This window comes from Oryctolagus cuniculus, chromosome 10 (genome assembly GCF_051225735.1).
Source record: "Oryctolagus cuniculus isolate XC-2025 breed Fujian yellow rabbit chromosome 10, ASM5122573v1, whole genome shotgun sequence".
NCBI lineage: Eukaryota > Metazoa > Chordata > Mammalia > Lagomorpha > Leporidae > Oryctolagus > Oryctolagus cuniculus.
The window spans coordinates 118981894-118992738 of record NC_142876.1 but is presented as its reverse complement, the minus strand read 5'-3'; the positions used below and the strand labels follow the sequence as shown (position 1 = coordinate 118992738).

General features: G+C 55.0%; 1 protein-coding gene and 1 long non-coding RNA gene across 16 annotated transcripts; one reads left to right on the top strand and one right to left on the bottom strand.

The window, feature by feature from the left end:
- Positions 1-2818: 2818 nt before the first annotated feature.
- Positions 2819-9840, bottom strand: CIDEC (cell death inducing DFFA like effector c). 15 transcript variants are annotated; one of them, XM_008249949.5, is made up of 6 exons: positions 9735-9840; positions 8630-8707; positions 7715-7868; positions 4923-5081; positions 4667-4824; positions 2819-3328 (listed from the first exon to the last, which is right to left on the bottom strand). In XM_008249949.5, exons 2-6 carry the CDS (start codon positions 8680-8682, stop codon positions 3166-3168), a joined length of 687 nt encoding a protein of 228 aa, XP_008248171.4. In that variant the 5' UTR covers positions 8683-8707; positions 9735-9840; the 3' UTR covers positions 2819-3165. The 15 variants fall into 15 exon arrangements, with proteins under 15 accessions (XP_008248171.4, XP_069907263.2, XP_008248169.4 ...); XM_070051162.2 differs by having other exon boundaries at positions 4667-4821; XM_008249947.5 differs by lacking the exon at positions 9735-9840 and adding an exon at positions 8962-9091.
- On the top strand, positions 5037-7392 carry LOC149124456 (uncharacterized). Its single transcript, XR_016215093.1, has 2 exons — positions 5037-5270; positions 7117-7392. It is a non-coding gene; the product is annotated as an uncharacterized LOC149124456 (long non-coding RNA).
- Positions 9841-10845: the final 1005 nt, after the last annotated feature.

Here is a 10845-nt window from a genome sequence, read left to right as displayed (position 1 = left end):
TCGGTTGTAAAACATCTGTCCCACGGAGCCGTGGATTGTAGAGCAGGCAGGTCTCTGTGAAGCTGTGAATCACTCCATATTCAAACATTAAAGGGATGCTGTGAGTCAGATATGAGTGTGTGGATGTGATGTCTGTTTGTGCATTATAGTGATACATTTCTCTGCTTTTGAAGGGATACACAAATGGATGAGTTTGCATCCAGCGATGGAATAAGGCCGAGGAAGACAAGTAATCATGTTTACTCTTTGGAACTGCTTATATTTGTTCCATCGTTGATCAATTTCTTTGCATGCATACACAGAGACAGAGAGTTTAAAAATCTGTCAAGAGGCAGGTTTGGGGCTCGAGGTTACGATTCTTTCCTCCTTTATCCAAATGCCTGGATTTGAGTCCTGGTGCCGCCCTATTCCAGCTTCCTACGAATGTGCACCCTGATAGGCAGCCATGATGGCTGGGTTGAGGGAGACCTGGATGGAGTTCCTGGCTCCTCACCTCAGCCTGGCCCAGCCTCGCTGTGTAGGCATTTGAGGAGTGGTCCAGCAGATGGAAGATCTGTCTCTGCTTCTCTCTCCCTATAACTCTGCCTTTCAAATTAATAAATCTTTTTTTAAATGTAAAAGATAAGTTTATTTTGATGTGAAAACATGTTTTAAATAGTATTTTTTTAAAGATTTTATTTACTTGAGAGGCACGGTTATAGACAGAAGGAGAGACAGAAAGGTCTTCCATCCACTGGCTCACTCAGGTGGCCCCAATGGCTGGAGCCGGGCCAGTCTGAAGCCAGGAGCCAGGAGCTTCTTAGGTCTCCAAAGTGGGTACAGCGACCCAAGAGCTTGGACTGTCTTCCACTGCTTTCCCAGGCCATAAGCAGAGAGAGAGATTGGAAGAGGAAAATCCATTCGTATGATGGATCTTAAAAAACTCATGGAAAAGATATTATGAAAAAGCTATGCATGCATTTCAAAATGTATGTGCACCAAATCTGAAATTCCGTATTCCATGAGTTTTTCTGAAGTGTCCTTGGGTTGGTGGGACTGGTGAGAAGTTTGGAGAAAAAGTGTTTTGTTTGATCTTTCTGGGGCTCAGCTGGGAGGGTGTGCCTGTGCCTTGTCGGGCCCCACGCCTGTCCGTGACTGCCAACTGGAATAGCAACAGAAGGCCTGAGGCCAAGGGCTGGGGCAGAGCCTCCTAACTACGGCGACCTCTCCCCTGCCGCTCCCTCACTGCACCCCTCCCTGGTCCTCCTGAGACTCCGGCTCTCTCACCCTGCTCCTTGGAACTTTTCCTCCCCAGTCCCCAGCCACAGCAGAGGCTGCAGTTTCCCGTTCATTGTCCCTTCCGCTTCCACTTTTGATCTCTGAGCCCCTCATCCCGCAGAGCAGAGAGGGCTCAAGACCCAGAGACCAGTCATGACTTCTGACGCTGGATCTCAGGAGAAGGCGGCCTGGCATAGATGCCAAGCCCTCCATGGTCCTCACTGTAGCTCAGCTGTCAGAACTCGTCAGGAGGAGCAGGTCAGCTGCAGCTCCAGCCCAGCTTTTGTGCTGAAGGAAACATCACATCTGCGTGCCAGGAGGCCCAGCCCGTGAAGCCCAACTCCCGGAGCAGGGAGCCCAGAATAGCAGGAGCCCTTCGGCCTCCGCGGGCTCTGGCAGCTTCCCAGCCAGCAGCGTTGGTAACCCAGACCTGTGTCCTGGAATCGACTACTCCAAATAGGCTTCCGAGCAGGAGTTATGCAATGACGCAGTATTTGGGTTGAGAGCCCCAGTCTGGTTTGCGTTGCCTGGTGCTGCGGCTTCCCAGCTCGCAGGCAGTGCTCTCGAGCTCCTCCGGCTGCCAGCAGCTCCTAGTTGACCCCGGGAACGCAAATGGGAGGCCAGGGGAGCCGGGGATGGAACACTTCCCCACCTAGACACCTAGAGGGTTATTACCAAACGTGACCCTAAGGCATTACAAGAGCGAGGCAAACAGGGCACAGCAGTTAGAGCCGCAGCTTGGATGTTTCTAGCCCACGTCCTGGTGCCTGGCACTGAGTCCTGCCCCCTCGGTTTTGTTTTAAAGATTTATTTGTTTGAAAGGCAGAGTTACAGAGGAGGAGAGAGAGAACAAGATCTTCACTCCACTGGTTCATTCCCCAAATGGTTGTAACTGCCAGAGCTGGGCCCATCTGAAGCCAGGAGCCAGGAGCTTCTGCCTCTCCCATGTGGGTGCAGGGACCCAAGCACTTTGGCCATCTTCTGCTGCTTACCCAGGCACATTAGCAGGAAGCTGGGTCAGAAGTGGAGCAGCCAGGAATCAACCTGGTGCCCCCAGGAGATGCTGGCATCGCAGGCAGTTGGCTTTACCGCTGGTGTGCACCCTGGAAAGCAGCAGCTGACGGCTCAGTCACTTGGGTTCTTCCCACCTACATAGGCGATCCAGTTAGAGTTTCTGGCTCCTGGCTTCAGCCCAGCCCCAGCATGGAAGATCACTTGCTGTCTCTGTTGCTCTGCCTTTCAAATAAACCAGATCAATAAATAAAGAGCAATGAGAAGAGCACTTGATCTTCTCCCTCCAATCAAATCTCTTCTGATACGCAAATGTTCTTGGGAATTGGCCCTTAATGGTATTGACGAGTAGAGGGTCTGTGTAAGTCTCAATTCTGTGGAATCTAGTTCCAAATCAACTGCTGATTGTGCACAGTGCTGTTTCGTGTGACCCCGTGACCCCATGCAATGAGGAATGGCTCCATGGTGGAGTCTTGTCTTCCCTGTCCTTCTCCAAGCTTCCTGGGAGAAGCCCACCCCCACCCCAGAGCACACGGGCAAAGACAAGAAATCCTCAAAAATAATTTATTGTGAAATCTTCAGTATCCTACGCTGGTGGGCTGGACCGCTCAGGAGTAGGCAGCGTCCTCACAATGCAGAAGGGAAGATGTGATTAAGGGGCAGGCTTAGTGACCCGGGTCGGGTTGGTGACGCTGCCACAGCCAGGAGCCCGGAGTTCTGCTGGCCGGCCCACTCCAGGCGCCCAGCCCTTCCTGCTGCTTCCTCAGTCAGGCCTGTGCACAGAGGAGGGCAGTGTGGGGAGGTGAGAAGCTGGACAGCTGCCAGGCTTGTGTGTGTGACCCACGGAGCATGGGGACCGCAGGGAGTGCTGGTGGGGGACCTCCGGGCCCAGCACCCTCAGTGCAGTATCCTCAGGCAGGCAGGCAGCAGGGCTGAGGCCCTGCCCGTGGGCGGCTGCCCATCCTCCTCGGCGTCCAGGAGCCTCTGCATGTACCAGGAGGTGCCGAGCAGCATGTGGCCTGTGGCCCGCATGCCGAGGAGGGCCCAGCGCAGGGCTTCCCTGGGTGGAATGAGAAGGCACTCAGGTCAAAAACAGGACAGGTCGCTCCCTGTGCCCCTGACCTGTGCCCCCCGCACTGGCCTGAAGGAACTGGTGATGCATTAGTTTCCTTCAAAAGAAATAAACCCTGCTCCATGCACGGAGGAACCCAGAGCCAAAGAAGCCGGCACAAGGGATGGGGTGTAGGATTCCACGTAGGTGAGGGCCCTGGAACAGGCAGAGGGGTAGAGACCGAGGGAGCAGCGAGGTTACCAGGGTCTCTAGGGAGGGGGAGGGGCAGTGTTACTTCATAGGTACGGGGTTGCTGTCTGGGATGATGAAAATGTTCTGGGAACAGACAGTTGCACAAGGTTGTGAATGCACTTAATACCACTAAACTATAGCCTTAAAAACGGTTAAGATACGGATGAGTGTTCAGCCCAAGGATTAAGACGCTTATGTCCCCTGTGAAAGTGCCTGGATTCGAATCCCAACGCTGCTCCTGATTCCAGCTACCTCCTAATGCACACTCTGGGAGGCAGCAGGAGACAGGTACTGACAGGTGCTTGGGCTCCTGCCCTTTCGGAGGGAGACCTGGACGGGCTCCTGGCTCCTGACTTCAGCCTGGCCCAGCCCCAGGTGTTGCAGGCATTTAGGGAATGAACCAGTAGATGGGAGGTTGCTCTGTTTCTGTCTCCGCCAACTGTCTCTGTCTCTGCCTTTCAAATAAATAAAATTATATATATATATATATATAAGTATATATGTTTGTGGGAAATGTGTATTATGAAAAAAACATAAATTGATTTTCAAATTCCTGTGCCAAAGTGAAGTTATCTTTTAATTCATTTTCACAGCATTTTGAAGAACCTTATATTTTACTGTAATTTTTATTTTTAAAAATATTTATTTATTTGTAAGGCAGAGTCACAGAGAGTGAAGGAGAGGCAGAGAAAGAGAGAGAAAGGTCTTCTGACTGTTGACTCACTCCCCCAAATGGCAGCAGTAGCCAGGGCTGTGCTAGGCTGACGCCAGGAGCTTCATCTGGGTCTCCCACATGGGTGCAGGGCCCAGACACTTGGGCCATCCTCAGCTGCTTTCCCAGGAGCATTAGCAGGGAGGTGGGTCAGAAGTGGAGCATCCGGGACGCGAACCTGCACCCATTCAGGATGCCAGCATCACAGGCGGCGGCCTACGCTGTTTCGCCACAACGCCGGCCCCTACAATAATTTTTAAAAACCTAGTAGCCCCACTAAGTCAGTGGGCTGACTCCAGCTTATTATTTTTAAAACTTCTGTTTATGAATAAATTTTATTTGCTAGAGAGACAGAGATCTCCCGCTAACCCCTGCTGACTCACTTGACGATGCGCTTGGCCCCGTGGCAGTGCAGGTCGTAGGAGAGCGAGTACGTGTCGTAGAGAGTTGCCTTCACGTTCAGGCAGCCAATGAAGTCCTGAGGGTGCAGCTTGTACAAGTCAAAGGTGACACGGGCCACATCGATCTTCTTGGTGGGCTTCTGGGAGCAGGAGAGAGTGCCCAGTGCTCTACAGAAAGACACCCCTCGGGGACCTCCCCCGGCTCCCAGTTCTCTGCCCTGCAGCAGTGGGCCCTCACCTGCTCTGGCGGAGGCTGCCACTGCTGCCCCTTCTGGAGGACCATGAACACTGTATCCCCTGAGAGGGCCTGGAAGTACTCTTCTGTGTCCACAATTGTGCCATCTTCCTCCAGCACCAGCAAGAAGGACTTGTCCGCCAGCCTCAGGGCGTCCCACACCTGGGAGACAAGATGACAGATGCTTTGACGTCCCCACGGAGCCACAGAGCTTGCATGAGGAAGACTCCCAGCAATCAGCATGGCTGGCAGAAAACCAGTGGGCTGGGCCCGGGCCAGGCTCTCGGCGGTGGGATCACCCCCCAATGACTGACGGACCTCCCGGTGCCTGGCTTCAGGATTGCAGTCTAGGTCGGTGCTGTCTGGGGGTGGGGGTGGGGGTGGTCATATAGGTAACACTGTATTGAGATGCAGTTTCTGTACCGTAAAATTCATCCTTGTAAACTGTACAATTCAGTGGTTTTTAGTTTGTTCACCGAGTTGTGCAACCATCACCACTGCCTAACTTCAAAACATTTTCACCACCCCAAAAAGAGACCTGGAGCCCATCAGCGTTGTCCAGCCCATGGCAAACGCCCCTTTACTGTCTGTCACTGTGGACTTGCCTGTTCTGGCCACTTCACAGCAGAGAATCATACAACGTGGATCTTTTTAGAATGGCTTCTTTTGTCTTTTTAAACTTACTTTCACTTTATTTGAAAGACGGAAATAGACCAAGAGAGATCCTCCATCATTCCCCAAATGCCCCCAGTCGTCAGGACTGGGCCAGGCTGTTGTCAGGAGCCAGGAATTAATTCTGGGTCTCCCTTGTGGGCGGCAGGGACTTGTACTTGAGCCATCCCCTGCTGCTTCCCAAGTGTGTATCAGCAGGAAGCTGGGTCAGAAGTAAAGGAGCCAGCACTTGAACCGGGAACTCAGACATGAAATGCAGGCCTCTCAAGTGGCTTTCTAACCTTGGCACAAATGCCTGCCCCAGGGACAAGCTGCCCCACACCCTGAATGGAGGAGATAATGCCAGACTCCTAGGCAGTAAACAAAATAGCTGGCCCGCGGACGGCCACAGCGTTCAGGGCCGTGAAAGTCAAGGCAAGTGAGGCTTGATCCAGACTGAGGACTAAAGGGACAGGCAGTTAAACACACACTTGAACTTGACCTGGGCCTTCTGCTACGGAAGATATCAGTGGGACAATCGGCCATGCTTGAATGGAGTCTCAGGATTAAACTCCTGTCATGTACAGTACTTTTCCTGAATTTAAAGGTCGTGTTGCCAGTGCCGCGGCTCACTAGGCTAATCCTCCGCCTTGTGGCGCCGGCACACCGGGTTCTAGTCCCAGTCGGGGCACCGGATTCTGTCCCGGTTGCCCCTCTTCCAGGCCAGCTCTCTGCTGTGGCCAGGGAGTGCAGTGGAGGATGGCCCAGGTCCTTGGGCCCTGCACCCCATGGGAGACCAGGAGAAGCACCTGGCTCCTGCCATCGGATCAGCGCGGTGCGCCGTCCACAGCGCGCCGGCCACAGCGGCCATTGGAGGGTGAACCAACGGCAAAAGGAAGACCTTTCTCTCTGTCTCTCTCTCACTGTCCACTCTGCCTGTCGAAAAAAAAAATAATTAAAATATAAGAAAGGTCGTGTCGAGGTTCTATGAGAAGACACACCGAAGTGTGCAGGAACAACAGCTTACTCTCCGGATTCAGGAAAAATTTTGCGTTGTTCTTGCAGTTTTTCTTAGTTTATGGTTGTTTCATGTTGGTTTGCAACAATAACAGCCCTGCACTGCTTTTTTGTTAGCCGTTAAAATGAAGCCCCAAGTGCTGGCCCCGCTCCTCCTCCCTCCACTGCAGTGGCCCCACTCCTCCTCCCTCCTTCCACTGCAGTCTGGACAGGCCCACGTCCTCCCCAGTCCATCAGTTAGGTCCAGCTCCGAGCCATCTTTGTGGTCTTAGCCCTGTGTTCCTCAGAGATGCCCCTCAGTCCTGTGCCTACAAGAATCTGCTGCAGTACCCACTAAAGAGGAAAAAAATTCTTTTTTTTTTTAAAGGAAAAATTTTGAAATCCATGTCTGTGAAGGGGTCTTCGAAAGTTCATGATGGTGCATTATGGGAAAACTGGGCCGGCGCTGTGGTGCAGCAGGTAAAGCTGCCGCCTGCAGCGCCCACATCCCATGTGGGCGCCAGTTCCAGTCCCAGCTGCTCCATTTCAGATCCAGCTCCCTGCTCATTGCCTGGGAAAGCAGCAGATAATGGCCAAGTGCCTGGGCCCCTGCAGCTACGTGGGAGACTTGGATGAAGCTCCTAGCTCCTGGCTCCGGCCTGGCAGCCCTGGGAGGTTGCAGCCATTTGAGGAGTGAATAGCAGATGGAAGATTCTCTCTCTCTCTCTCTCTCTCTCTCTCTCTCTCTCTGCCTCTGCTTCTCCTTCTCTGTAACACTACCTCTCAAATAAATAAATCTTCATAAAATAAAGTTTAAAAGAAAGAACTATGGCGGACTTCAAAAATTTTTTGCACCAAAATACTTACCTCTCAATTTAGTGTTTCACAGACTTTATGAAACACCCTTGCACAAGTTTAAGTACTAGAAAAGGGATCCTAAGAGTCTGTCCAGCAAAATTGGGACGTGCTGCCCCACCTGTCCCCCTTCAGGCATCACTCATCAATCGCACAGCTTTCTGGGCAGGCACGAGCAATCCACCGGCACTGGTTACAGAAGGGAAGTCTCTTTCCCTTGGATTTCCCTCCCCGCGCAACCCCAGGCAGGCCTTGGAGCTGGACATCGGAGGCAGCGGGAGGCTGACCCCTACCTTGTGCCGGAGGTCCTCCAGGCTGTGCGCCGAGAAGCCTTTGCGCTCTTTCCGGTCTGCGGTGCTCACGCGGCAGGGCCGGGCCCTGGAGCCCTGCAGGCTGGGCTCTGACAGCAGCTGCTGGGTCACCACCGAGGTGCGCACGGCCACTTGCCTGGGAGCGGGTGGGCTTCAGGTGGGCTCCCTGATGCTCCCACCCCTCCCTCAGCCTGCCCCGGGTGGGCCTAGCAGAAGCCTGCTGTGATGGGCAGGTGGGTCACCTGGGGGGCAGCTGGCTCAAAGGAGATCAGATTCCGTAGGGGAGGGGGACCTGAGAGCCCCTTGTGTAGCAGGTTCTCAGTCCAGAGGGGGAGCTGATGGCAGACTCCTCCCTGCCCACTTGCCTCCTCCCTCCCTTGGGCCCCGCCCTCTCACCTACAAAGTGGGGTGACCTGGGGGACGCCCAGGTCAGTGGACTGTGAGGTGCACATTGTAGAATGGAAGGAGACAGTCTGGATTTTGGAGTCAGGCCCAAGTTCAAATCTGTTCATGTGGCAGAAGAACCCTCACTGCCCAGAGCTGCCTGGGGACTGGGATGGTGTGGGGGTCTCTGCCATGCCCACAGGGTGCAGAGTGGACAGAAAAGGGCTGGGCAGGTGTGTGTGTGGGAGCTGGGAAGAGAGGCCGCGGCCGGCAGATGCTCGAGGCTGAACTAGTTAAGACTTAGATCAGATCAAGCCTGAGCACCGAGGGCTCCGTGTGGGGGTGCAGGCAGCAGCGGAGCCTCTCACAGGGTGGGGTGGGGGCTGTTGAGGAGCAAAGCCTGGGGTCCCAGCCCAGACCCCCTGAGTCAGGATCTGCACAGGGACAAGTTCTTCGTGGCCGATAAACCCACGAAGGTTGGAGACTGCCTTCCCTTCCACTCTGGGCTCTCACCTGGAGCTGGACTTGGGGTAGAGACGGCTCAGAGACTTCACAGCGTACTCCATCCTGCTCAGCTGCACCGCGCTGCACCTGGGAGGCAGGCAGAACTGGCTCGGAAGTGTGGCAAGGCAAGGTCCCCTTCTCGTCCTTTGCCACGGTTCAGCCTGCTCCCATCCCGCCAGCATCTGCCGGCCAGGCCTCTCATCCCAGCTCTCACACACACTTGCCCGGCCCTTTTTTCTGTCCGCTCTGTGCACTGACTGTGAGCGTGGCAGGGACCCCCACTCCATCCCAGTCCCCAGGCTCAGCCCCGAGGGCGCCCCTCCTGCCCGGGCACCGCTCACTCCATGCTCCTCCGGCCCTGGCTCTGGTCTCACTGAGCAGGGATCCCAAGTCGGGGAAAGAGGCCCTGCCTGGCTGTGCCTGCCCCTGGGGACAGAGTCCGCTCGATGCTGGCAGGAGGTGAGTCACGCCACCTCCCTCTTCTGGGGACCGTTCCTTCACCTATGGTCCAGAGACCTCCCAGGCGGGCAGCCGGGTGGAGCCTTCCTTTTACTGAATTTTATCTCATTTAAGGGTAAATGGTCGCTGTGGCTTGTGGCTCCTGGCCCCCATATTGGATAGCACCTGCCACCCCTGAACCCACATGCTCTGCTCCCGTGCGCCCCAGGCCCTTTCCACCCGTGGCTCCCTCTGCCTGCGGTGCCTTGCCGGGACCCAGGGCTAACTGTGCGCAGCCGGAGGCTCCAGGTTTACTGCCTTCCACACTTGGGAAAACTCTGGGCAGCTCACAGATCAACCCCTTCACCCTGCCCTTCCTGGCCAAGGGTGCCTCAGGGTCTTTTTCAGCTCCAGCCCCAATCCATGGGGACCTGGCCGAGGGGTGCCCTCCCCACTGCAGCTGCCAGCACGGGGAGGGCACAGAGCAGGGGGCTCAAGGAGGTGGTGTGGCACCCTCCTCAGTTGGGTGAAGTCACCTGTTCTTGCTAACAACTCAGGGGCTCCCAGACCAGCCCCCAGAGACAGAAACCCAGTGCCCACATAGCTCTGCCCAGGCCTGCTTGCTTTGGCCTCTCTCCTCCCTGTCCCCAGCCAAACCTGCCAAGCCCGCCCTCACCTGCTGTCCAGGAGCAAAAAGCCAGGCTCACCACCCCCTCCAGCCTCCTGGCAGGACAGCCCTGCCCACCCACGCCTCCCTCCATTTTATTTCCAGCTCCCAGAAAGCCCCTCCCCTCGCCTGGAGCCCCAGCTGGGGAAAAGAGCAAGGAGAAGGAGCTGGCAGCTCCCCTCAGGGCCAGAAGCCAGCCTGACTCGGGACAGGAGAAGGCGGGTTCACAAGCGCTGTGAGGGCTGCCCTAGGGGATCCAGCCCCCGGGTGCAGGCGGCCGGAGATGTGGGCTGCGCCCCAGAACCCCGGACTGGCAGCTTGAGCCCCAGTTTCACTCATCTTGGTTGTGGGGTGATGACTCCTGTTTGATGAGGTTGTGCTGAGGATTCGTGATCATAAAAAAAAGGCTTTGCAACATAGACATCCAATAGCTGGATGGTTGCTGGTATTGCTGATAATACAGTTACTAAGTCGTAGCACAGACTGGCCTGGCTGAAGTGCGTGGTGGTGCAGGGTGTAGGACACTGCGCGGCAGTTCCGCTGATGCACGTGTCTCCAGAAGTGAAAGCACGCCTCTGCACAAGCGCCTGTCCGTGAATGTTCACGGCATTATTGGTGACAGCCAGGAGGCAGAAACAACCCAATGTTTGTCAGCTGATGGCCTCTGAGAATGTAGTTGATCCATTATGGATATCTGTCAATAAATATGCATCTATCAATAAGAAGGATCGACTTAGCACTGCCGCGTGGGTGAGCTTTGGAACAGCCGGCAAAGGGGGAGAAGCCTGGTAGAAGAGATGACTCTAGAACCTTGCAAGCATTTAAATCGCCAAAGCAGGGGCCTGTTGTGGTGCGGCAGGTTAAGCCACTGCCTGTGAAGCCAGCATCCCCTCTGAGTGCCAGTTCTAGTCCCCGTTGCTCTGTTCACAATCCAGCTCCCTGCTAGTGGCTCCAGTACTTGGGCTCTGGCTGCCCACACGGGAGACCCAGATGGAGTTCCCGGCTCCTGGTGACTGCCTGGCTCAGCCCCAGCTGTTGTATCCATTTGGGGAGGGAACCAGTAGGTGGAAAATCCCTCTCTCTTTCTCTAACTCTGCTTTTTGAATAAATAAAATACATC